This window comes from Brienomyrus brachyistius, chromosome 15 (assembly GCF_023856365.1).
Source record: "Brienomyrus brachyistius isolate T26 chromosome 15, BBRACH_0.4, whole genome shotgun sequence".
In the NCBI taxonomy this organism is placed as follows: domain Eukaryota; kingdom Metazoa; phylum Chordata; class Actinopteri; order Osteoglossiformes; family Mormyridae; genus Brienomyrus; species Brienomyrus brachyistius.
Genome location: NC_064547.1, coordinates 17,054,365 through 17,081,960, shown reverse-complemented (window position 1 = coordinate 17,081,960; position 27,596 = coordinate 17,054,365). Strand labels below are relative to the sequence as shown.

Below are 27,596 nucleotides of genomic sequence, written 5' to 3'. Positions count from 1 at the left end.
ATGGTTGTTTTGCCTTTTCCGGTGGTCCGTCGTCCAGAATAACGCCTGTGTGTTTTCTCCTCACGCGCTCGTGCATAGCGCTAGTGCTGCCGTGGTCCCTCCATGGAAATTCGGCACAGTGCAAAGCCACCGTTTGTTTAGTGAAAACCTGAACTTGTCCCATAGTTACGTAGTGAAACTAAAAGAAAACAAATATCATAATGAGTTGAAGCGTTTTAGAAATCATAAAGGTCATTTTGTTAAAATAATAATAATTTAAAAAACGATGGTCTGGGTTTGTACTTTCTGCACCTGAACTTTCCAACTCGGGTCTTTAGAACCGCAATTGGCCACGTTATCTGTAGCAGCTCTGAGGATGACGGGGAGTGAGAGCCCCTGGCCAACTCTCACCCATGACTAAGCAGGAGCTTTTATCCAAAGCTTTTTATCTGCCAAGAAACCAGGGTCAGGCAGCCCCTGGGGCGTTTCGGGCTAAGGGCCTCCCTCAGAGGCCCAGTTGTGGAATCACTCAGCTGACCCTCCTATCACGGGCACAGTATCCTATCACACTAACACCCCACCCCCATGCAGCAATTTATGTTGACCACCACTAGCAGCTTCCACTGTGATATGGCTAATTTGCTGCTAGCTAATCTATCGTTAGACAATAACAGCTGCAGAGATAATGGCGGCTGATTTCTGACTTTCTGTTAGAGGTCAGTTAGAGGAGAAAGGAAATAACATTGAACAATTATTGATTGAGAAAATTCATAATATTATGTTAATATCTGAACAACTAATTATGTAATGGTTTTTATTTTATTGCTGTGTTCTTATAAATGTGCCAGTCCATTTGTGCTGTGCCTTGGCTAACTGTCAGCTTAGGCAGTTAGGTTTTGGGGTACCTAACATTGCATTTACACTAATGATTGTCAAATGAAGCTTCCTGAACCATTTGCTGTATTTTTTTACACCACTAGATGGTGCTTTCTGTTCAAAAAAGGGCTTAAAGCATGCCCCAAAGCAAACCAAGAGCGCCATCTAGTGGGGTCAAAAAATACAACAAACGGTTCATGAAGCTTCATTTACCCATCACTAATTTACACCTGTGGTGAACATTTAAGCCCTCCAGCCCGTTCTCGCTTCTGCCGGTATGCTCAACTTGGTCGCGTCTCTTTAAGCCTTATCCCCAGGGAGTCCGTTACCTGGGGCAATTAGTGCGACACGACTGGGCCGAAACGCATGCTGCGACCTGTGCCTTAGGATCCAATAGCTTGCTCCTTTTCTTACACGCTACGCCATGATGTGCTACCAAGCTTCCAGCTCAAGTAGCCCCCAATCACGGTTTCGTAGCAGCCATGTTCCTCTGACAGGATCACTCTACATACTGGTGTCACCTAACAATGTTTTTTGTGTGGTGGTCTGTTCTGTCGTTTCCATCAGTCACCACATGGGGGCGACGTTTTGGTTTATTTTGCCACAGGAAGCCCTGACAAAGTCCGCTGCCGTATTTACAAGTAACCTGTGATCTGGTCCTTGGCACCAGGTCCCCGGAGCGACAGCAAGTGAGAAGACAATCCAGCGTGAAAACCTGGCAGGACCTGCCAGTCAGTGCAATCCGAGTAGGGCCACCCCGTCACATAACAGACTCCTAATGATTCTTCAGGGGAAGTCCTTAAGGCCAGGTGGAGCTTGGAGGACAACTTGGTTGTCCTGGCAACAGTGGCCAGTTTATTATTATTTTTGTCCGCTCCACAGAGAGGAGAGGTTAAGTTGACGAATAGCCGAAAAGCTGAGTGAATCAGTATGGCAGCAGTACGCTAAGTGGCACTCATATGAAGCCTGTAACACTGTAATATTCAGTAGGTCCCGGAAAGTGTAACACGGTGCCAACAGCATTTGGCTGAGTCTCTGAATAATGCATGTCTTTTGGGGTATCGGGCGCATCTGGGTACCTTGCAGATTCTGTACACACAGGCTGTGGTCCTGCATCTGCCTGCTTTCGGCAGGTACCAGCATGCAAAAATTGAAAGTTGGCCCAGATTAGATTTAATAAGTCGAAATATCAGATTGTGATACCGCATAAAAACACGACAAATGTACAGTATTTTCTTTTAACGGTTCTGAGATATGTGTATCGGGATTCCCCCCGAGATATGTGTATCGGGATTCCCCCCGAGATATGTGTATCGGGATTCCCCCCGAGATATGTGTATCGCGATTCCCCCCGAGATATGTGTATCGGGATTCCCCCCGAGATATGTGTATCGGGATTCCCCCCGAGATATGTGTATCGGGATTCCCCCCGAGATATGTGTATCGGGATTCCCCCCGAGATATGTGTATCGCGATTCCCCCCGAGATATGTGTATCGGGATTCCCCCCGAGATATGTGTATCGGGATTCCCCCCGAGATATGTGTATCGGGATTCCCCCCGAGATATGTGTATCGGGATTCCCCCCGAGATATGTGTATCGGGATTCCCCCCGAGATATGTGTATCGGGATTCCCCCCGAGATATGTGTATCGGGATTCCCCCCGACCACTTTAATTTCCATGGCTGTTGATTTTGGGTTTTCACGAAGAATCTCGTGAAAAATGTTGCTTTTCGAAATTTATTTTGGTACCTCGTTTAGTTTAGTAGTTATGTTTCCATGAGAAAATTGAGGATGAAATTGACCGATATTTCATGCAGAGAATGCCAGAGAATCATTGCAATTTCAATGGATATATCAGTTCGGTTTTTGAAAGAAATTAGCACAAAAGAGTAAGAAATATCCTTTTTTTGTGAGAGAATATTTAAATATGGCATTTCTGGTGGGAGGAATGATAAATTGAATCTGATGTATTTTGGGCTACTTTGCTGCCGTCGATGTGCTTACCCACTGGTCCTTACCTTCATCGCCCCGCTGGCTGCTGGCTGACCCTCATGCTGGCTCTGCCCCTTTTCACATGTCTCCTGGATCTTTGTGTATTAACCTGTGGTGGTCATCAAAGAGACAGCAGCTGCCAGGCCACTGCCTGACTGAGCAGGCTGGCTGCTGTAATCGCTCCTCGTGCTTTAGGGCAGCGGCAAGTAGCTCAAAGAACCGGCTCGATTCCTTTATCTTTCTTGGGAGTAAAAATATAGATGCTTTGATGTGAAGGCACCTTTGGATCGGCTTGTCTGGACGCCCGGAGCACGTGTGTATGTGTCTGTGTGTGCGTACCAGGCGCAGACTTAACAAGTTGGCCGGACACCTAAACCCCAGTTGTTTACGGTGCCGGTCCACTTGCTGCGTAACGAGGTCTAATCGTATCTCGCCTGTGCTGCCTTCTCACATCCGCCCCACGGCGCAGTGGTGTCTGGCTCGGGAAGCACAGGGTGGGCTGGATGTGTCTCTAATTGGAAGTTCCCCACAGCAGCTGTTAGGGGACTGTTCGTGCGTGTTTTCCACACCACAGGCTGGTATTAAACTGCCTCCCGGCATAATGTCCCACAGTAACCTTGAGGTCCTCAGAGATTTTCGGCATCTGATTGAGGTAGTACAGCAAAGCCTTTGAGTCTAAAGAGATCCACATGGGCCCCTGATTCTCCGACGGGCAGCACACGGTTTTTGAAGTGAGGGAGGACCTTGGAAATACCCCTGGTGGCTAGAACATCCTGTTTACTGTTGACTGAAGTATATGGAGGGCAGTGCATGGATTTTCCAGTGCAGGGAGATGGTAGGGTGGATCTCTGACGGGACACCAATCTCGTACTCAAGGATATCAGGGAAGCCCCATGTTACTGCAGAGACCCTTAAAACGCACTGGTTTTCTGCACTTGATGTGAGGAGCCTGGGCTTTGAACAACAAGCCTGAAGACCAGCAGCTGGAGACTGTCGCACAGCGTTTCCCAGCAAGCTGGTGCTCAACAGGAAGTGCAGTGATATGTTCCTGATGTTTTACTTGAATACTACATAGTAGCACTGTGTGGAGTAGTCTGTCAGAAAGCTAGTGATGGTCAAATGAAGCTTCATGAACCATTTGCTGTATTTTCTGACACCACTAGATGGTGCTCTATTCAAGAAAGGGCTTAATGCATGCCCTAAAGCAAACAAAAGCATACCAACAGCCTCCTCCAGTTTAATGGAGGGAATCTTTTGAACAAGCGTTGATTCAAGCTCTCCACTGTCTATTCTTTAATATTTAAGAGGAAAGTCTAAAGTTTTTTTTTTTTTTAAAATATGTGGTCATCCCCAATAGCAGCATCTGTCAATCTGATGAGTGAATAGACAGGGTATAGGCAATGACCACTGCACTGTTTGCCATCCATTTTCAATATTTGTAATGCAAAAAAGAGCCTGAATATTGTGTTTCTCATCCAGCTATTAGCCTGTGTATTAACGTGCCTCTCAATGCAGATTTTTAGTCACCAGTTCCTGACTCCACTGGCCCGTTCTGCGCGTCACGGTGACGGTGATCTCAGTCGCACGTCATACCTGAACCATTACGTTGTCATGGTGGTCTCTGGGCATGTGGGGCGGGTGGTCTCCGCTTCCATGGCGACCAGCGACTGGTTGGCTCTGAGGCTCGGCACCATGTCGCGCTGTGAATTCACGCTGTTGTGATCACCTGACGTCGCACGGGAGTTTGAGTTTTCCTTTAGGGATTAAACCTGAATCGGGAGATTTATTAACAGCTCCTGCTGTTTTCATTTATCCTCTTACCTACGTACTGCAGAACTGTTTTTCCTAAACAAGCATAATGATGCCCGTTGTGGTCACACGCACGGGGTTGGTTGTGTGTGTGTGTGGGGGGGTTCCTGTAATGAGACCATCGTTTGCTCCTGGTCACCTTGTTTCCTGTGAGCGAGTGGGTGAGGCTAGTTTGGGATCTATAACGCTGGTCGGGGCAGGAGATGTTGAGAAACGCCCCCCGGTTTGTGCTCGTCACATGCTGACGATGACTAATCGCATTCGGGGCTTATCTGCCACCCCGCTCTCCTTTCAGCACCACAATGTTTTCCCACGATTTGACCGAGCCGTGCGTGTTTCACTGCCACTCACAGTCCCTTGTTAAAAACAGGATGCCAGAAAGTGGGGTTCTCTGGATTCCTCTTGCTTGGGGGGGGGGGGGGGCAATACATGGGATCAGGCAAGGCAGTGGCTTTGCCTCCCCCCCCCCCCCCCATTGTGCATGAAAACATCTTACTTAAAAATTAGGAATGAACCAAAAACTGGTGAGGCTGAGATTGGAATACGGGCGGGAGGAGTGGGGGAGATGATACAAATTCTGGAATTGGGGGGGGGCATACTGCATGTGGTCAGGGGTAATTTTAGGTTTTGAGACACAGGGGGCTCAGCACCCTGAAATAATATGTAAGGGCTCCCCACAAGGGGGGACAGTCCTACCCCCCATGATAAAGTTTGCTGAGCGGGGGGTACCCCTGGTGGCTAGAGCATCCCGTACAAAATGTGTATAAGTGCAGACGTCCCAACAAGGCTTTTGGTTTCCTGCTGGTTTTTTAATAACCTTTATTTAAAATGGTGCCGTCCAGGGTCGCGGTGAATGGCCCAGCCTTGCCCAGGTAGCCGTTAACACAGACTTTATTGATGATTTATCGCGGTTGTGTAGTTTTATCCTGACATCTAGTGGACGACATTGAGCATTGCAAGTCCACGCGCTTCTGCTTTTCCTTCAGTGTGAGTCTAACCGTGATGAATTTTGCATTACTGCCCAAAATAGCCTTTCATTACGCTTTTTGCGCCGATGCATTCCCCAGGCTTCCATTGACTTTTGCTAATGTAATGAAATCCCAGCGGCTGAATGGACCTTCCCATTTCTCCTCGTCAGTCTCTCTGTGAGTAATTGAATTAACGCGAAGCCCGCAGCAGAGCCCTAAAAATGTTCAGTGCGCGCGCAGTACGTCTTTGGAGGGGCTACTTAAACATTTAGAGAGTAATAAAAACGCGTGTTTTGTGGCTGAACATCTGGACGTTGCAACTGAAAGCACTTTTAATATTTCCCAACGACAACTCCCGAAACACCCCGTAAGCGCCGGACTTTTTTGGGTGTAATCGGCGTTTTTGGGGGATTTTCCTACGCGTCTCTGCTCAGCCTGGCCAAGCTGGTGGCGCTGTGATGGGGGGGGGGGGGGTCCGTCAGTCTGCTGAACCTTTACACCGACTTATTTGTTATGCATGACGAGGTGCTGAACATGGAGGGAACACCTAGCAAGTGTGGATTGAATTGGATCGGCGACGACCAGACTATTTCAACCACGTGTTGTCATCCCGGCTTGATGATACTTTACATCAAACCCACCCCGTTCACCCGTGCCGCCAAACTGCTACGATAACCCTTTTTAAATTACAAAATTCCTAAGTAAACTAGTTAAGTAGAAGGAACACTGGGGCAAAAAAAGCAAAATGATAAAGCTGGCGCACAGTGAAGTATTATGCGGTTTATGACGCATTCGTACGTCGCTCACCTTTTCCATTTAAGGGAATGGCAGGATATTCTTCCTCAGTGACCCCTGTGGTTACATGTTTTGCAACCGATGGAACTGTGTTTCCCTGTTCTATTCTGCAGAATCATTCCTCATTAACTTACTGACTTGCTGCTTATGTTACTCGTCTACTTCGATCGTAAAGACTGATAATAGTGAGTCCGCATGAGTGTGAAGCCCATCAGCAGCGTGACACGGAAAAACGTGGGCTGGCCACTACGATCGGCGAGGAGAATGAGCTGGGAATATTCCAGATGATAGGTCTCCTCGTACTTCCAGTGCAGCCCCGATATAGTATGTTATAAATGGGCCCAGCAGACTGTCACATATATAGGTTCCTGTATATTCTCCCAGTCGCCACCCCTTGCCTAGATTGTTTGAGATTCCCAGCCTATTGGAAGTGAAGGTTTGTTTGGCTGATGTGGATGGATCCTGCAAATGCTGCGTGCACGCGCGTCGGTCCCTTCCCCGAAGTCCAGACCGGATCTGCCCGCCGGCCCCGCCCCTCGGCTCCTCGGCCCCATTTCAGCTGGGGGAAAGTTGCTGAGGTCCAGGGGATTATTCGTGCATCGGACGGGAAGCCGTCGGCAGGGTCATGCCGTGGCGGGATGATGTTGAGGAAGCCCCCTTGTCCCAAGAGCAGAGTTTACTTCGACTTCAGCGAAGACGCGATCCGACGAGTCCGCTCATCGGAGCCCAGGTCAGCGCTGACCGGTCCCGCTGTTCCCCAGATTCGCAAGACTGTTAGATGTGGTGCTTTGGGAGCTCAGTGGGAGTTTGAATGCAGGGATGTTTAGTACATCACATCAGATGTCTTCTGAAGCTTTTTCCTAGTAACTTGTTCGGCGCTCTGACAGCGATATTTCATATTAAATTAGTTTTTTAAAAAGCCAGCTGGAAAATGTAAAAAAAAATAAATATCAAATATTACTGGGAATTAAAAAGCTGAAAAGGTGGGCTATGTTTTGATTGTTATTACGTAATGGTTATAATGTGAACATTAAATCACAGGCAAAATCTGTGCTTTAATTTAGTACCAACAGTGTTCGCATGTTATTGCATTCAGGAAATTATGCTAAAGTTGTAATTATTTTCATTTAGTCAAAATAAATACGTCCACTTTGAAGCTGGGGTGAGCGATTGGTTCAGCTGCTTGTTTTTGACAGGTGGGTGCTTAAAATAATTAGAAATGAATAGGAGGTGGGATATCAGTGCGGAGAATGTGCAGTAAAAAGCGGCAGTATACGCTTCAGTTGTTTATTGTGTTTGATCACAATGATAGTATTTTTGGAAAAGGTCCCCAGATGCGCTCGGAGGTTTGCGCGTATCCGTATGCGCGTATCTGTATGCGCGTATCCGTATGCGCGTATCCGTATGCGCGTATCCGTATGCGCGTATCCGTATGCGCAGCGGCCAAATATGTCCTACATCCCATAATTACAGCAGAAACATCTGAGCTGCATGACGTTGCATGGAAGAGCTGGTAGCCGTGGATAATACAATGTACGGAAGACATAAAATAGCATAAAGTACACATATCATTAAGTCACATCACATATGGTAAGTGCAGGTGAGTGTGCAAAGTCCCACAACAGCAGCGATGAAGTAGCGTTAGTGAAACTGGCACAGTACAAATATGAAGAGTAACCTACCAGTAATGGTGCAACAATATAATGCTAGAGCGAAACTGTGTGCGAATTACAGCTAACAGAAATTGTGATCTGTAGAGTAGTGGTGTTAAGCTGTATAGTATGGAAGGTACACACACACACACACACACACACGTGCAGCTCAGCAGCCTGCCGAACGTGGCCTCGTTTGTCCTGATGACGTCAGTGAAAGATTTGTCCCCGCTATCCTCTGTTATTGGGACAAGTGTGGAAAAATAGCAGCACAGTTAGCGTGTCTCCTTCCCCCGAAGGGGGCGCCAGCACCTGCCGGGTCCACGCTGTCTTTTCGGGCTGTAGTCCGACCGAGGCTATCAAAGGAGCCCTTTCCATATCTTCCGTCGGGTTAGTCTGACTCGTTTTTCCTGGGGGGGCTTCTCTTCAGCTTTCCGTGTAAATCCATGCAGCCTCTCCAGGCCAAACTTGCTTCTGCGCGCTGATCTTTTTTTGTGCTTTTGTTTGGTTTTATTTTGCGCGGCTCACATGGGAATTCTTGTGTGGACTGCCACAGTGCCAGAATTTACAGAAATAAATACCCTTTTAGGGCGGTGCAGAGGCGAGTAAAGACGTCTGGTACGTTTTACAGCAAATTCCTGCTAATTTGCTGCATTTTCTATCTTTTAGAACAGTCCCATGGGCTGCGATCTTTTAGGCAGTGGATCATTTTAACTGTTTGGTTTGGAAGCAAAAACTCACAGACGTCAGAATTTTATAATGATCCAGTGTAACGGTCTTGTTTTCCCACACAACCCTGTCGCTTTTCAGCGTTTGGTGATTGAGTATGCCTCGTGGGATAGGTGGGTGAGCGCGACATTGGCACCCCCTGCTGGTGATTTTCCATCATCTTCATTATGCTTCCTCGCTCTTGTCTGGTCCTGTTTAGAAGACATTAACTCTTGATGGACGACCTGCCACAGAAGAACAAATGAAACCGTTCAGAACATATACTGTAAATCAGCAATAATGTATCTGAGATCACACGCGTTAAGGCCAATTCATACTTCGCTTTTCCATGTTCGCATTGGGGTGCGGACCAGGGGACGTGACGTAACTTTCATTACCAGGGCTTGGCAGCCGTGGGTGTCCGTGCACACGACCCGTGCACGTGTAAGATAATAGTTTAGGCGTTTCCAGCAGGTGGCAGCATGGACTTTCACATACAGCGGTCAACGAAGAAAGTAGAATCCCGTACCTACCACTGACGACACCGAGATGAAGTCCTCGGTATTTTTTCTGCAGCATCAGTAACTATGATACATTACGGGGCATCTAGGAAGGGCTACCGCTTCTGACCTCGGTTTTTTGAAAAATCTTGTCATTGTTGTTGTACTAGTTATGGTGAACTGCCGTATGGGTAGAGTCATAGTATCTCAAATATCAAAGGTTTCATACTATACAGACATTTATACCAAGGGATATGTTATTTAAAAAAGCAGCACTATTCCGGCATTTTGAAATCTTGGTGATAAAATTCACCAAGCAGGTGTGTGTGTGGGTGTGTGTGTGTGTGTCGGGGGGGGGCCCGGCAAATTTTGTGGTAAGGAATTCAAATTACAGTGGCACGCCTTGTTATTTCATACTGCCCAAGACTTTACTAATAACTTTAAAACTCCATAAAAGTTTACCTGTTTCACTACACCGCTTGTATTTGTGTTTGTTGCGGTACATCTGCCCTCTGCTGGTCTGGTGGAGTATCACTGCTACACGCTGCCATGTGGATGACCAGCCCCGGCAAAAAGGCGCACGCCGAAAAGTACATTATGAACTAGGCTTTGCGACATATCTGGTCACTATAACATGGATGATGTTATTGGGCAAAAGGTTAAAAAAAAAGGCAAGTTAAAAAGTGAGAAAACTTGTGTAAGGATTTCAGAGCATGAAAGTGAACAGAAAGAGGAAGTGAATGACTGCCTGGTGATGGACGAGAGCATAGGGTAGGAGTCCTGGATGATTGGGGGGGTGGGGGGGGGGGTGTGACTTTGGAATGGCCGTATGTAGACCATGTACACATTCTCCAAAAGTGGGAATCTACCCAATCAGATCCTTAAATTATTTCATTTACTGCAGTCGACATGCAGATCATGTAGTGAAATAAAATATGCGATTATGCAGATCCTACAGTGAACTCAGAAACGTGGGCGTGCAGATTCTACAGTGAGTGTGAGCCTTTGTCTCACTTTTGGGCTCGTGAACCTCAGGCCAGAAGCCTTTCCACTGAGCATGTTAAGATCTAGATCTGAAGTCAGCAAGGATTTGTGGGAAACTGGGGGATTTTGAAATTCGAAAGCAGTCGCGGTACGAGAATGTGTCAAACACAGCGGTTAACTGGGAATATGAGGAAGACCACTTTCTGGAGCTGAAGGATCTGAAGTAGCAATCGCTGAAGTTAGGAAAAACAGACGTCTCTCTGCAGTGTGCTTCTTCTATCAACAGTCTATGAATCTGTGATGCAACTTTTCTTTATTATCCCTTTAACAGCTGGTCCGGCTTTGTTGCCTGTGACAGATGACATGCTGTGACCGCAGGGATCACAGTGTCCTTAGTATGACGTGAAGTAGCAGCTTCTCCGCTGTGCTGTGGTAGAGCAGAGAGCCTGAACGGAAAGGCTTTCCTCTGTCCCCTCTCAGCCCTGAAATGCCCCACTATGAGCCAGAGAAATAGCTTACAGCTTATCGGCATCCTTAGGTCATAAGGTGCTGGCTTCCACAGGAGACCTGTAATGTAAAGGATACCTGACACTGTCAGACCTGCCTGTCCTGTGATACAGTTCTGATTTTTTACACTCGTGTTAGAGATATGCTTCCCCTCACCCTTCAGTGAAATAAATAATAAATACTGGATAGAAAGCGCATAGCACATAGCAGGTGGACCAGTTAGGGTCTAATATTTATTAATTTAGCGGGAACACTTATCCAAAGACACATTTTTGAAAAAGCCGGTGTACACAGACCCCAGAGCAATCGGGGTTAAGGCCCCAATGGTGAAATCGTCTGCTGACCCTGGGATGTGAACTGGCAACCTTCTGATCATGGGTACAGCATCCTAACCCGCAAATGAATGGTAGTGGGCATGAAGTAGCCTGAACATCTGAACCACTGAACATACGATATGTGACAGATCTGTCGATATTATAACCGACTAGAGCTTTCCGTTTCTTCTGCGTGGAGGTGTAGGTCTTTAATCCAGGCATCATATTCCAGATGTGAATGTAATATAAACCTGGTATCTCTAGGGATTCGGACATGTTCCACGTGAGAGTCATCCGTCTCTATCCCTGGAGGACCCCCGCCCCCCAGGTGGTCCGGCAGACTCACTGGGCGAGCGTAACACCGCGGCACCCGAGATCTGGCAGCTTGCGGTGTTCCTGTCAGCTCCATTAAAGGCCTCGCCTCAGACTCGGTGAGGCGAGGGTCACGGAAGGCGCCGGCGAACAGAAGTGTGATTGTGCTGCGGCTGGGGGGGGCCCCCGAGGGCCGGGGGCTGCCCCCGCGGGGCACCGACGCAGAGGCCCCGGGGCGGATGGGTCGTCTCAGCCAAACGACATAACCGCTCACAGACGTCATTTTCCACCGTCGGCGTGAGAGCAGACCTTTGAGATGCCGCTTGCTCCGTCTCAGTAAAGGCCAGAGACTGTGAGAGCAGACGTAAATGTTAGCCTTTTGGTTAGCATTCGGGGCCCCTCCTTCCGCCACAACACAGAAAACCATTCACCTCATTCGGGGCCGCGGCCTGGGCTATGCTAATTACTTATTAAAACTTAAAGCCTCCCCGTTCTTTTTTACAGCATAATGACCGCAGCCCCGCCCCCCAACGCATGGAAACATTTATAAACCGTACTCTTCCCTCATCTTTCCAGATGGAGAGCCTTGTCCTTGGAAGGCTCTCCGGGGCGAGAGACACGCGTTAAGTTGACTTAGCAGAAGACGCCTGGCCGATTTTGTGTGGGTCCTCAGGAATGAGCAGGGGGAAGTTCGGAAAGGGAAACTGGGAGCGAGTTCCCCACTGCAGCCGGAAGCTCAAAATGCAGCCAAAGATGCCGGAAAGGGCACCATTTAGTGCACAGATCAGGTACACATGGGCTTTCGTTTCTGCTGTGAGGGTTAGGGTTAGGTCACATGGTGGGAAACACTTGTTATGGAAACAGCGACCCTCTGTTTCCACCCTGTGTCTGGTCAGGGTCCAAGTTTTCCCAACTTCTTCTGTCTGGTCCCGTGTCTGCAAATTCCAGATCGAAATCTAACCCTTTGGCTTTTTCGTGCAAAGACATGTTGGCTCTGATGTGTGCCGAAGCATTTATGATAGCTGAAGCTGAGTGCTCAGAAGCAACCCTCTGATGATGCCTTCAAAGCGGATGGTTCCTCAGCCATTAGAGAATCCTGTTCATCGCACGCCGGTGTCCCCCTGGCACGTGTGTCTGAATGGATGAACGTGTTTAAAACTAACAATTTCTTTTTTGAATCAAGCTTGGAGATTATTTTGCTGTTTGTCATGGAGAATACAGAGATCTCCAAATACGGAACGGCAAAATGTTGCAGTTTGGTGTCCAGGCTGAACTGTCTTGGTTTAAACCTGCCGTAATGGGTCCTCCTCACCTCTGTGCGCTACAGCTTCGACGTGGAGAATGGCCCGTCCTCCGCCTGCAGCCCGCTGGATCCGCAGGCCTCCCCAGGATCGGGTCTGGTCCTCCACCCCAACTTCCCAGGACACAGCCAGCGCCGCGAATCCTTCCTGTACCGCTCCGACAGCGACTATGACCTCTCACCCAAGTCCATGTCTCGCAATTCCTCCATTGCTTCAGAGCTGTAAGTCAAACACCACCCCCTAATGTGGGGTGGGGGCGATGACAGTGACATGACTTGTCGTGTTTCTACATAACCTTTTTCATGATCAATCATTTGCGTATCTTTGCTTTTTGTCTTGGAGTGGCCCATTCTCTGAGGTCCTGGAACAGTAGTTCATAGACTTTAAACACTTTGATGGAAACTTCATCTGTATATTATCACTCTGTGCTATCGGTAAGGAGACAAAGTGAAGGATAATGTGTCTTTGTGGGAATCACATACTAGCTACTTAAGTTACTCCGTCACTCAGAACGGTCAGAATAATTCGGCTAGAACAGAGGAATCCCGAGAGACTTTATTCATTGTTTTAACCTGTCTTTGTTGTCCATTCATTGTTTCGTTCGATGTTCCATTGTTTTATTCTATGTTTCTGGGTAACACTGTAGCCTCGCACCTCCAGGGCTGTGGGTTGTGCTCTGCGTGTGTGGAGTTTGCATGTTCTCCCCTCTGCCATCTGGGTTTCATTCTGGAGCTCAAACGCATGCGATTAGGCGGATTGGAATCTCTAAATCGCTAACTGTTTGCGTGTTTGTGACCTGCGGTGATACCATCAGGGTGTACCTGTATGCTTATATACATAGAATCATATCTAGGTGCTGTTTCTGTTTGGCTGACTGGCTGAACAATACTGTCAGTTTAATATTGCTTCTGTGTAATGGAAATTTATTTCATGAATTTTATGAATTTATTTCATTCGCAGACATGGGGATGACCTGATTGTAACACCCTTTGCTCAGGTAAATATGACATTGGGGCAAAGAATATGAATTTATGAAGGTTGGCCTTTGCAGTGTTTATTTTTTAGGAGTCTTGATGTTCTGTGTTTTTCTCACGTAGGTGCTTGCGAGCCTTCGTAGCGTGAGGAACAACTTCACCGTGCTGACCAATGTGCAGTGTGGCTCCAGCAAGTACGTGGCTCATCACTCTGAAATAATATTGGTTTAACTGTAAATGATATTCTCCGTTTTGTTGTAAGCTCCAGACTAAACAATTTTATTATGTGTCAGAGTCTGAATATTTTGGACTTCACCATTATGTTTGCGATGCCGCTTGTTGACCACTAGGGGGCAGGCGTGTTTTCACCTCAAAGCACATGGTGAATTTCACCCACCTCCATTCTTGTACTTCATTCTTCGTTTTGCTTTTTGCAAAAGCACGAATATGCACACGTTCCATTATTTTCCAATAAAAAATGTGATTCCGGTACATTGGTCGAAAGCACTTTCTTATGCATTAACGTAACTTACAGAAGTGAAACAGCGTGTAGTATTAGACCCAGTGTCATGAATCTAAAATGACATTTGGTCTGATGTGGTTTTAAGCTCCTCTCTCACACACCACATAAGCAGTGAAGCTGAAAATTCTAAAAACTGGGTCAGTGTCAAGAATTATATCGACTGGCCCGTATAAGCAAACTTTGCTTAAAGTCCTTCATTCAGAACAGTCTGGGTTCAAAGGGAAAAGTCTGTAATTGTTGGACACAGTTCAGTTTGTCCCTGGCGCATGCTTGCTTCATTATACACACACTTCATCTCCAGGACCAGGAATCAGGATTTCATTCTCTATTAAAATGAGAAAGTAAAGTAAGGGGTGATTAATGCGCCGTATAAGATGCTGGATCTTCATGTGTTGTAGAAAATCCTGAAAGTAAGTTAGTACTTTTGGCTCTAGGAGCACCCAAGCGAGTGGTGATGTACTGCAGTCCCATTAGCCTCTGGGGTCTGCTGAAAGAGCACTTTTACCAGCCTCACGAGTCTGCCTTGATCTCTGAGAACATCTGAGGCCCTCTAGACTGGGGGAGTCACTGTTAGGGAATCTGGGCTGTTTGGTCTCACTGCTATCACACTGAAGGTGCTCATCTGTCCTTTCTCCCCAGGAGGTCCCCTGCAGCCCCCCAGCCCCCTGTCACCACCCGCGTCTGTCTGCCCGGTAAGTCCACCTCAGCTCCCACAGTGCCCTGGGGCTTGAGGTGCCTGAGCTGAGAGGCTTGGCTGTGTCCAATCTTCTGATCTGCTTGTGGAGACCAGAGGAAATGGGTCTTTGGGTGGTCAAGTGCTGCCTCCTCATCACAGAGGGATCGGACTGCATAAGCAGGAAGGTGCAGGCCATTCCAGACCACTTCAAAAGAGGATATTAAGGGAAGCAGGGCGGACGTGTCCTTCGTGTTTAGGAACAGAAGTAGAAGTTGTTTTCAGTCCAAATATGATGAGTGAACTGCATGTAACTAATCCATCAACACTTTACATTAACTGCACCTTCATAATGCATTCATAGAACAGTCAGTGCGCCTTCATAATGCATTCATAGAACATTCAGTGCGCCTTCATAATGCATTCATAGAACATTCAGTGCAGCTTCATAATGCATTCATAGAACATTTGTAAGGAGCATGTAAGTATACTTTAACACCATAACATATTTTCACAACTTTAATATACATTAATAACAAACATGATTATATGATTATAATGTTTATTATCAAATAATGTTTGTTATTTATATAAATGAAAGCTGTTAAGGCATGTTAGGATCTTAAGTCATATGCCGGTATATATGGAAGACGAAATTCATATGCTACAGTTGCATGGTAGGGGACAGGTGCATTGGGGAGCAATGGTACAGACAGCTGTGCAATGCAGGTCAAGATGGTGCAGGACAGACACTAGTGCAGTGTAAAACAAGATGGTACAGGACAGACAGCAGTGCAGTGTAAGACAAGACGGTGCAGGACAGACAGCAGTGCAGTGTAAGACAAGATGGTGCAGGACAGACAGCAGTGCAGTGTAAGACAAGACGGTGCAGGACAGACAGCAGTGCAGTGTAAGACAAGACGGTGCAGGACAGACAGCAGTGCATTGTAAGACAAGACGGTGCAGGACAGACAGCAGTGCAGTGTAAGATAAGATGGTGCAGGACAGACAGCAGTGCAGTGTAAGACAAGAATATGCTAAAATAGCATATGCTAATAATTCATAATTACCATTATCCATCCGTTTGTTTTCCTACTGTCTATGCAGTATTGGGCAACAGAGCAGGGGACAATTATATAAATACATCTGAAATGATATGTTTGTATAAATTGCATGCCATACGGCAAGGCGTGCAGCTTTCTCTTGCAAACGCTGCTGCACGTGTGGTATTGGGGCCAGATGCAGATCTGTAAAGGTGACTTATCTCCCCGGGCATGTCGTTAGCATGCAGCAAGGTCACCAAACCCCTCAGACACCCTGAGCTGCCTCATCTCCGCTCTGCTCTTTTTCCATCCTCTCACTGTCCAACGCACTTTTGCGATGGGATTATGTGTCACGTTGGCTGCGAATGAGTAGGGGGTCAGTAGGGGGGGAGCCCATTGTGCAAGCTCGCTTCATCGGGGGGGGGGGGGGGGTCCCATTGTGTGCGGCTCCGAGCGCTGCTGCTACAGGCGGCTTGTTTTGGACGGGGGAGGTGTTCCTGCTCGCCGGTGCTGGCTGCCGCTTGACGTCAAGGCGCCCACACTATGGTTTCTGTTGACTTCCCCTGAGCACAGATGGGCCAAGGGCGGCCTCCCATCCAGGAAGAGCAGAGCAGGTCAGCCGGCCGTAAACAGAAGAGGACGCCGCGCGCGGCGGGTCCTGCCCAAGGCACTTCCTCCCTTCAAAGGGAGCCGTTCTCAGAAGACGCGACCTCGGGTTCTTTCGAGTCGCCAGACCGGAATGAGGCATCGACGTCGCGTCTTCTGATAAGCGCCCCTCCTTCAGAGACTCAGAGCCGCCATTCTGATTGGATGTTATGGTTACATGCGGTAGTCACTCGATGTCAGGTTTCCTTCTTATTGCAACATGGGGTCAATGCATTAGCTTAGAGTGATGCGTGAAGGATTTCGGCCAAAACACTGCGGGAGAAGTGTGTGGAGTGTGGAGCTGGTTTGGGTGTGAGGAGCAGTTCAGGACCAGACTTTCATCCAGGCGCCTTGCAAAGCTGAGCCACTAGTGAACCGGAGACGTCACTGTGCGAGTGTCACGTGTGTGTAGTGTCAAGGTGTCATGCTGTAGAATTATGGGTGTGCTGCTTGTTTTAAACAAGCCAGCTATAAGCATTATATTTCATACTTAAAGCTGAGCAGGGCCTGCCTCAGAGGTCGCGTTTAGATGTGATAAATCCACATTGTTTTCACCATGTGAGATTTTTGTGAGGCTCCCTACGGCGGTAAGAGGTTTGTGACGCAGGCTGGTGCTGCTTTCTTTGTCCCTGGCCGACGGCGCCGTTCAGCTAGAGGAAGAGCGGACTTCCTGCATGGCTCGGAGTATTGTCCCCCCCCCCCCCACCGTCAGACGGGGTCATATCGGGGCAGGAAGGACACACACACACACACACACAGATTTTTCCTGTTTTTCTGTGTCCCCCCATAAGCTGGGCCGAGTCTTTCACGGGTCGATGGACAAGGTAGCCACCAGCATCACAGTGTCAGGAATACTGCGTCAGATCGTCGACTTCCTGGAGGCCCTCTGAGTTCGGGATTAATAAATCCTGAAATTAATGTCCACCAATCAGGAGAACCGCGAAAAACCGCCGCAGATCGCTCCTGATACTCTCGCCGTTTTCACATGAAGCTAACGGTGGTTAGCGCAGATCGCAATTCCGCTAATCTCTGCCCAGCCATCTGTGATTTGGTTGTTTTTCTCTATTATGGAAGGAAGTGTGACGCTGACGGAGGTGGAAGGAAGGTGCCACTTCTGCCTTATCCTGCATTTCATCACAATATCGCGGCCACCTCCTGGATTGTAGTCGATTACGAGAGCAAAACAGCGCATAAATACTGACTGATGACACCAACGGGGGGAGGGACAGCAAGGCCCCTAACCCCAATAGCCCAGGTGCCATCTGACTCTGCTCTCTGATCTTCAGTTCTACGTTGCTTTGAACAAAAACATCTGCTAGATAAATAAATAAGTGTCAATTACAGTTCTCTTTTAAGGATTAAATTACATGTAAACTACCTTAAAGAATTTTAATCTTTCAATTTTAGTCTTTGATCAAGTATTTGATCATATTTACTTACAGTTAATTTATCTCTAGTCCCCATGAATCCATCAGCCCATCGGCAAAAGGAGCAAAGGCCTTCCGGTCACACTCGCGTACAGCTTCGGATGGGTCCTTCGACGTTGGGGCCGGTGCGTGTCTCAGCAGGTTAATTCTCTGTTTTTGTGCTTGTAAGCAGGCCAGCTTGCATGCTGTCCTCGGCAATGTAGTCATGTGTCTGTTGGGACCTTGAGCAAGACCCTTAACCCCCCCCCAGATAAATGTCCGAGCCTGTGCTTGGACCCCAAACTTCACTCTTGTGTGTGTGTGTGCCTCAAAGCAGAGCACGATGGGATACAAACATTCTAACATACCTGCATTCACACTTGTGCAAATGATACATAAAGCGCTGTTTCATTTTGGTTCGTTAGCTTTTAGCAGGTTTTTGGGGACGGTTAAGACAGGTGGGGACAGTTAAGACAGGTGGGGACAGTTAAGACAGGTGGGGACAGTTAAGCCAGTTGGGGACAGTGTCAGAATGAACTCTGTGGTAATCAGGTGAGACTTCAAGGGCCTGGCTTCTCTTGTAAAAGTGCACGAGTGTGCGAGTGTGTACGTGCGGAGCCATACGTGCCCCCCAGTCTGGCACTGGAAGAACGTGGCCTGTGCTTACTGCCCCGCCAGACTTTTTACGAGTCAACACACCCCCCGCTTGGTCTGTGGCTCATTCCTTCGCTCATACATTCCTCCCCCCTGTTTGCTCGCCGGGGGCGGGTCACGTACCCCCTGCCCTTAGCCTTCGATCCAGAGATAACAATAGCAGTGACGCCAGCCCTTTGCCAAGGTCGGCATGGCAGCCAGACTGGGAGAGCCTAGTGTTCCCTCCTGGATGATCTCGTAGATCTTCAGTGTCACTTTGAGGACACCAAGAGGAAACCAAAGCTATTAAATATCACCTCACTGCACCTGGAAATCTGCATATGAGCGAGTTCTCCTCACTGCACCTGGAAATCTGCATATGAGCGAGTTCTCCTCACTGCACCTGGGAACCTGCATATGAGCGAGTTCTCCTCACTGCACCCTGGAGCCTGTATATGTGTAAGTTCTTCTGCAATATGAAGGTCTCTTTTGTAAACCATTCTGTTAATTGCAATAATTAGGATTATTCTACAACGGCAGTGACGTAGTGGCCCCCTCCTTAAGGACAGGGCTGTACCATATGGAGCGTTTTACCGCAGTGGCAGAGCGTGTTTGGGCAGGAAGTCGTACACGTGAGTGAGGGGTGAGCGGATCCTCTCGCCACCTGGCGCACGCCAGCACCGGACTGTTCGCCGTCTCGCCTTGGCACCGGTGCCTCAGCTGAGTCAAAGGTGCCTGTGGGCGAGCAGAAATCACCTCCTGCGTTTACCCCAGTGTCAAACCCCCTCTGTGTCGCTGTCACCGTCTGCGGGAGCATTACTTGCCAGGGAAGGCCAGGCCGCGTGACCGAGTCGTGCCTCAATTCTGAGGGAGAGCCAGATCCCTCAGACCGCAGAGGGCACCTCGCCCAGCACCATCACGCTGAAACCACGAAATTCTCCTGTAAAAACAAGAGAAAAGGGCAGAAGACCTGAATCGCTTGGTGATTGTCTCGTGGTGCAGATGGAGCTCAGCCCAAACCCTGGCTTGGGCAAATCAGTTCTTTGTGGCAGTATGTGGTTCTGCCAGTTAAGATGGTGTTCCTGTGATGGGAAGGTCACTGGTTGGTAAAGTGATTTCACCATTGGGCCCTTGAGCAAGGCCCTTAACTGCTTCAGGAACAGGCCGGCCCCACTGTGTCCTGCCTTCCAGCTTCAGATAACCAGCTGGGCTTTTAGCTGAGATAGTTTGGGTTTAGCTTCAGCTGTTGGTTAATTAGCCTGTTACTTGGCTTTGCTGTTGATTCGGATGAAACGTCCAACTGTAATCGCGTTAAACTGTATCCCTTAAATCAAAAACGCATCATGCATTAGATTTTCTTCTTGCTCTGTGTCAGTTGCGGAATCCCTCTGATGCTGAGAAGCTGATGAAAGGTCCTCGCTGCCAAAGTGAATAGTGGATAGATTGCATTCTCCCATCAGCGAGTAGTAAAGCAGGCAAGACAATCCCTGGAACAACTGGGGGTTAAGGGTCATGTTCAAGGGCCCAACAGTGAAATGACTGCTGACCCTGGGATTTGAACTGGTGACCTTCTGACCTCAAGCCAAGAGCCTTGCTGAGGCAGAACCCCATCCGTAATTAATGATCTTCCTTCATCACTTAATTTGATCATTCTTCAAAACAAAAGAACTGAAATGGGGCTGAGCATCGTTGACGCTGATGTCGCCTTTTTTTATTGGTCGGTAAGACATATAAGAATTAGTCCTCAACCGGTGTGTGCTGTTTGCTATGATTAATGATGAATAGCTCAGTGTAGGTTGATTAAGGATACGATCTTAGCTGGACATTTACCAAGCTGGAAACTGGGAGAACCAGTTGAGCAGGAGCAGAAACTGGTTTTGGCATTGTGTGTGTGTGGGAGGGGACACCATGTGTTGGGTAAGTGTGCGGTCAGGCGTGACGCACCTCTCCTCAGCAGCACCACCGATCCCCCTACAGCCAGACAATGAGTGTGTCAGGGTTATGTTACACTACCCATTTGCACACTGCGCCCTTTGCCAGAGGAGTATGCCATCCATCCATGCATTCGGCATGACTGCAGCCGTCCTGGGTCACGGTGAGAGGCCACACCCATCAGTGCAAGCCGTGCACCACAGCACTGTGGGCCGCTCACATTCACCTGAACTCTGCTTTTTGTGCTTTTCGAGTGGAAGGCTCAGGGAAAATCTGCATAAAGGTGGGGAGTGCGTGCCGAGCCCCCACAGGGCAGGAACCGAATCCATCACCTTGGGGTGCAAAGGCTGCAGCGCTGGCAACCAAACAGGAAATCAAGATGCATGTTATGCTAGACCTTAGAAACCGTGCAGTCACTCTGCACAGCCTGCACGATGGTAGCAGCCCAGTCCGTAAGGAAACTATTATTTGCATTTATGTACACGTACATATCTTTTTAGCATGTTCTTTTGTCCAAAGCGACAAGGACGGGCATGTCATGCGAAAACCGGGCGAACCATCTGTGACCCCCCCTGCAGGCTGATGGTATAATCCACAGTCCCACAGGTAGTCACACCCTCTGCGCGCTGAGAAGCGCGCCTGCCCCGCCCGTGCCCCGCCCTTACCCCCGCCCGTGCTCCACCCTTACGCCCGGCGCGCTCAAAGCCCGTAGGCAGTTGAATCACTAAGGACACGTCAGCACCGATCCGCCGCGGGGCCGGGAGGCAGCTCTGGGTCGGCGTGGGACTTCTTAACGGGTCCTGACTCTGTGTTTGCGCATTTTTTATTTTGTTTTTTTATGGTGCTGATTCAGTTTTTCCTGGGTTGGGACTCGTCAGGGCCCGCGGGACACCCCTCTGACCACGCCGCAGGTCCATTTCCCATCTGACTGGAGCGGGTCGCCTCCTTCCTTCGGCTGGGGTCCCCACTTAGTTGCTGAACCCAAGAGGATTCCTAATCCGGTCCTCAAGGACTCACAGATGGTCCACATTTTTGCTTCCTCGCAGTTACCAGGAAATGTGGACCGTCTGTGGGTCCCCAAAGACCAGGATGGAAAGCTTTGGTATATGAGAAGTGGGGCATAGTGGAAAGCACCAGTCAAGGGTTTTGGGTTCAAATCCCACCCCTGCTCTGTGTATGTGGAATTTGCATGCTCTGCCCCTGTTGTGTGGGTTGCCTCCCACAGTTCCAGGACATGCAGTCAGGCTGATTGGGGTCCCTAAAAATCATAGTGTGTGAGTGTGCAGTCTGCAGTGGGCAGGTGTGTTCCTTCTCCGGGTCAGTGGCTGGAAAATGGATGGCTGAATAAATTATTGATAATGTCTGCTGACATGTCATGAATTAAAAATTTAAATGTGGACCTGCTGACTGTTAAAGGGTTTGTAAGTTCCTGGCTGTGAGATTCTCACCAAGGCTCTTAAACTGTGGTGTGTGACTTAGTACATTAGAAAGTCACATGTGTGATAAGAAGGTCATTGGTTCAAGTCCCAGGGTCAACAGAGTGATGTCACCATTGGGCCCCTGAGTGAGGCCCTCAGTTGCTCCAAAATATATGTCTCTGTGAATAAAAGCATCTGCTAAAAAAACTAAAATATAAATCACCTGCTTATCTGGTGCAGGCCTGCTGGGAAATCTCATCTAATGCTTCTATTTTCTGCAGTATTGAAATTTGTCTTAATGGTTGAAGAAAAATCAAATCATGTGGTCCCAGATTCATGTCTTTGGACAATAAACAAGTGAGAGTCTCTGCAGCACCTTCACATTGTTCCATGTGACCCAGGTGGGGAAAAACAGGTCCACCGTTTTCTGCAGGATACAATCTAAGACGGCACAGCTCGCGATACAAACAGGACTTTGGGACGCGGAGGACACGCCCCCTGGGGATGGAGCCTGTCTGTTCACCAGCGTGAAACGTCTGGATTCGCTTCCAGCTGTTCGCTGTGCAACAGATTCCCTGTGATGCAGAACGAAACTGCAAGTTTCGAACAAACTGCAATTGAACCAGTGATGCACTGTGTTGTGAAAGGTTGCCATATAAAAATAAATGGAACAGCATGGTGATCTTCAGAGGCGTATGTTAGTCAGACCCCGCAAACCACTAAATTTCCCCTAAATGCAACGTGTGTTTATTACTTTAAAATTTTCCATGGAATGATACATGTACCAGGGACGGTTAGAAGGTCACGCCGGGAACTGAAAGACTTTTCTGATTCGTAAGTTCACCCGTCCATATTTACTTGAGAAGTAGAGACATTAAGCAGGGAGTCGACGCTGTGATATGTGTTTGGCGTTAGGATAAACAAGCTGCCCCAGAAAGCCAATGACTTCAGGATGTGCTATAACCAGAGGCGAAATCTATCCTGTCCCGGTACATTTTTTTTGTTGTTTTTATTCAGACACTTTGAAAATGCGGTGGTTCTCCACGCCCTACGCCTCAGTGTGACACAGGAGGCAGTTTTACCCCAGAAGGCAGAATATCTCACGCCTCGTTCTGCAAGCCTGACGCTCCAGCCAGGTTCTGCAGGATGCATGGTGAGCCGCTGGTGACCCTCGACGCATCAGACTGTAACCTGGCATGACTGTGCATCCTTATTCCGATGGGGCAGGAATTCGGGCAGTGAAACTCGCTGTCCGTAAGCAGGAAGGCATGCAGTAATGAAGAGGTGAAGAGCGACTGCCTTGACGTGATCGCTGATGAGCATTTTTTCCGGGAAGGAAAATGGTATTCACATCCGCTGCGGCGTAAGCCGGGCATTGCCGAGTCCTGTCGGGTTTTATGTCCCGGGCTGTGTGAAAACCTTCCAAAAATGGATGGGAATCGGAATCAAATGTCGTTATTTTCCGTTTTGCCGCGCTCGCCGACCAGCCCCCAGCCCCCAGCCCCGCCCCCCACTCGCGGGAGCAAGAGGCAGCCAGCCCAGGCTCTGAGCCAGGAGAGCTGGAAGCCCTCTGCCCGGTGTGTATTTAAATGACACCGCTGACGTCAGCACAGCCATAAAACAGAAGGCCAGCCGTGCCTGAGCAGACGGTCAGCCACCGCTTGCCTGGTTGCTGTACTGCAGATGTGTTTAGATGGATGGGGGGTGGGGTGGGGGGTTAAACAGAGAGCCCCCTTTGTTTTGGTGTTTGAGAAGAGTACTCCTCAGTGTGAACTGGAAAGAGGAAATCTCAGAAGGAGGCCTCCCTCGGGTTTAAGGCCAACCTCGGGTTTAAGGCCAACCTCGGGTTTAAGGCCTCCCTCGGGTTTAAGGCCTCCCTCGGGTTTAAGGCCTCCCTCAAGTTTAAGGCCTCCCTCGGGTTTAAGGCCTCCCTCGGGGTTTAAGGCCAACCTCGGGTTTAAGGCCTCCCTCGGGTTTAAGGCCAACCTCGGGTTTAAGGCCTCCCCCGGGTTTAAGGCCAACCTCGGGTTTAAGGCCAACCTCGGGTTTAAGGCCTCCCTCGGGTTTAAGGCCAACCTCGGGTTTAAGGCCTCCCCCGGGTTTAAGGCCAACCTCGGGTTTAAGGCCTCCCTCGGGTTTAAGGCCAACCTCGGGTTTAAGGCCAACCTCGGGTTTAAGGCCTCCCTCGGTTTAAGGCCAACCTCGGGTTTAAGGCCTCCCCCGGGTTTAAGGCCACCTCGGGTTTAAGGCCAACCTCGGGTTTAAGGCCTCCCCCGGGTTTAAGGCCTCCCCCGGGTTTAAGGCCAACCTCGGGTTTAAGGCCTCCCTCGGGTTTAAGGGCCAACCTCGGGTTTAAGGCCTCCCTCGGTTTGAATACCCGTTTTTTTTTTTTTTTTACCTTATGTGGAGCAGTTTCCTGTATTTTTAGTTTTTGATTGCGGTCAATGATTTTATAAAATAGAGTTTTCTATTTTATAAAATCATTGACCGCAATCAAAAAACTACAAATGCAAAAACTCTTGTATTTTGTCTGGTTACTTATGGTTATGGTTAGGGCTGGGGGGGGGGTTAAGGTTGTCACAGTCAGCAGTTAGTCTGTGTGTGTCAGTGACAGTTACCCCCCCCCCCCCGCCATCCTGGACGACGGATCATTGTCACATCAAGCTACACCCTTATCTACTGTCTTTACGAGTTCAGGGTTATTTTTCTGGATTGACCTTTATTATATTAGGGTTAGGGCCCCTGAAATCCCACCTGATTACACACCCCCGGGTGCAGAGTCGATGGGCACGATCAGATTTCAGGTCCTGGGAGAATGCAGGGTGCTTCCGGATCGCCGTACTCCCTGGGACATCTTCAGAGCTGCTGGTATTTACGATCGTAAACCCCCCCCCAGGCCATAAAGGCGCCAGTCACGTTATTCCGAGATGCTAAATTGTTCAGCCCGAAAAGTATGTCTGATCAGTGGTGTAAGTGGATCTGGGCGGATAAGATTATTTGGGGCTTATGGTGACCCCCCCCCCCCCCCCATCGAAGAAGGCGAGCCCGCAAAGGCAGTGTGCCTCCCCCTGCCCTGTGACAGAGTGTGCTGTTCCGGTTGCGAGTCGCTGTTTCGCACGTATCTGGAGTGTCACATTTAGCTTTTTTTGGGGGGTGGGGGTGGAGTGTGCCAACCCATGGTGAGGGGACCTGTGAGTGTGGGCGGTGGGACATTCCATCACAGCCGAGCGGCCCTGGGAATGTAGGCGCCTGGGAATTAGAGCGGGACAGGGAGCCTGAACGCAGTGTCACCATCACTGCATGGAGTCACTGGACTTCCTGTCATGTGACTCTACAGCTGCTCCCTCTGTAAGGGGTACCTGTATTCTGAATGAACCTTCCCTACATACGTATACTGTATATATACACACACACAGACACACAAAATGTTTAAGATTGTGTTTATCAGTGTAGAGAGTATATATGCTCAGAAAAAATATATGCACAGTACTTTATATGCCATTTGCATAACACGCTATTGCACAAGCAATTTACACTGTTAATATTGCATATTTATATTTTTCATATTGGTCACTGTTACATATGGAATTTTTTGTTGTATTTATTTCTACCTAAATTATCCTTTGCTGGATCCAACTCTTTCACGCTGCGGGAGAAGAAAAAAAATCTCTCCTTATCTAATCTTCCTTCTCCTCTGTGGGTTGTAATCTATCGGCATTTTCCCGAAGCATTTTCCTTGAACACTATTGAAGAAGTCAGACCATTCTGCACTGGCTTGTTTCACTGGCCGTGGCAACGGCCCTTCCCGGCGGTGTGTGTGTGCCGGTCCCATGCCGGGCTGCGCTTCTGAGCTGGTTTGCTTTTCCTATCAGCTGGCAGGCGGATGGATGCCGCCAGGATCCTTCTGCGCCGGAGCTGAAATCCGGAACGCGGAGAATAACGCAATTCCCTCGTTTGTAAAGTTTATTGGATTTGCATTCCCAAAGGCCATTTAGGTCATGTTGTCTTTCATAAACACAGTATCAGTGGTGCTATGCGTTTTACTACACATATTTCCTTTGTCTTCACATTCTTTACGTCTGTCCTGTGGCTCATGCTCACTTTTGAAACACTCATTTCCCTCCCCTGGCAGCGTATGCTTGACGTCACTCCCAGCACTTACGGCACTGATCTGAAATCTGTGGGCTGATTCACAGTGAATGCAGGGCTATGTGTCTGTGTGTGTGTGTCTGTGTGTGTGTGTGGATTATGTTTATATTACATTGTGGGGACCAGCTGTCCCCGCAATGTGATAAAACCCCATTATTTTGATGATGTGGGGATCATTGTTTCAGTCCCCAGAAGGGGAAATTCAAATTTATAAAAATCATTGACTGCAATCAAAAAACTAAAAATGCCAAAAGTCTTGTATTTGGTTTGGTTACGTATGGTTAGGCCCTGGGTAGGGGTTAAGGTCATCATTGTTGGGGTTAGGGTTTTCCCATTATAGATAAAAGGACAGTCCCCGCAAAGATATGAGTATAGGTTCTGTGTGCATGTGTGTGTGTGTGTGTGTGTGTGTGTGTGTGTGTGTGAGTGTGTGGTGAGCCAAATGGTACAGGCTGGTGGTGCCCTACGTGAGAGTGGGCAGGCAGCTACTTCCCACGCTCATTTCACCATGGGGTGGGAGAAGCAGAAGGGGTAGGGGGCGCTGGTGCAGATCGAAAGCAACAAAGGTAGAAGCATTGAGAGAGGATAAGCAGCGGTATGAAGCTTATAGAGGGTATGAGGTTTGGCAGTATCACGCCAGCCGGCGATCAGGCAGCCTGGCGGAGTCAGAGCCATCAGCGAGTGTAGTTTCCCTCTGGCGGAGTCAGAGCCATCAGCGAGTGTAGTTTCCCTCTGGCAGAGTGCGAACATTCGCTTATTAAAAATTAAACCTTACACCTGCACCCCGATCCTTAAAGGAAGGAAACGGCCTGTCAAAGATGCGATGTCGTCACGCTGCCTACACCTGCACTGCTGAGTGGTCCTCTGGGCGGGGGGGGGGGGGGGGGGGGGGGGGGGGGGGGGGGCGCTGGAGGTTAGGAGAGAGGGACTGTGCATAAGCCAGCGGAGCAGAGGATAAATGATTTCGTTTCCTGGCTTGGGCAGCGGAAACCCCCTACGTACGCCAATGCGGTCTTACGCCTCAATGGACCATTGACAACCAGAAAAACCAGACGGTTTGACGTCAGCTTGGGGCACGCGGGCGGGGGGGGAGATCTGGCTGGAGGGGTTATGGGAAGGAAAGGCCCCCCCGTCTGAAACCCTGTTTACCTGGAACCTTTAGCTGCCCTTTCTGTGCTTGTTGGGGGGGAGGGGGAACCCTGCCCTTCAGGGCTACGCAGGCAAACAAGAACTCTGTGGGGTTTTATGTGGGCGGGGCCGTTTCAGTGCAGCTCTGCCGCACGTTTCCGCCGCTGACATCCAGCTCCTCTTTGCACTGCCCACACTGCACAGAAGTCCAGTGGGCCATCACGGCGGGGCAGGGGGGCCCAACTGTTTTTTCCCTGAGGGCCAGATTGCATCAGAAACACGAAGCCAAGGTCCACTGCCCCCAGACAGCATTTGGTGTGACGATTGCAGTTAAATTGTACTTTGCTCTGGATGCGCCAGTTGAAGACCCCT

The 27,596-nt window shown here is 48.9% G+C and overlaps 1 protein-coding gene and 1 long non-coding RNA gene across 4 annotated transcripts in view; one reads left to right on the top strand and one right to left on the bottom strand.

The window, feature by feature from the left end:
• pde4ba (phosphodiesterase 4B, cAMP-specific a) overlaps nt 1–27,596 on the top strand; it is a 90,138-nt gene that overhangs the window by 49,245 nt on the left and 13,297 nt on the right. For both annotated transcript variants that reach the window (XM_048976115.1, XM_048976116.1), the window contains 4 exons: nt 12,727–12,921; nt 13,661–13,697; nt 13,798–13,868; nt 14,837–14,889. In XM_048976115.1, coding sequence (XP_048832072.1) covers nt 12,727–12,921; nt 13,661–13,697; nt 13,798–13,868; nt 14,837–14,889 — 356 coding nt within the window. The remainder of the gene's footprint in view (nt 1–12,726; nt 12,922–13,660; nt 13,698–13,797; nt 13,869–14,836; nt 14,890–27,596) is intronic.
• Nucleotides 23,704–24,136, bottom strand: LOC125708531 (uncharacterized). Of its 2 annotated transcripts, none has more exons than XR_007382495.1 (3): nt 24,096–24,136; nt 23,898–24,059; nt 23,704–23,752 (listed from the first exon to the last, which is right to left on the bottom strand). It is a non-coding gene; the product is annotated as an uncharacterized LOC125708531 (long non-coding RNA). The 2 variants fall into 2 exon arrangements; XR_007382494.1 differs by having other exon boundaries at nt 23,898–24,023; nt 24,060–24,130.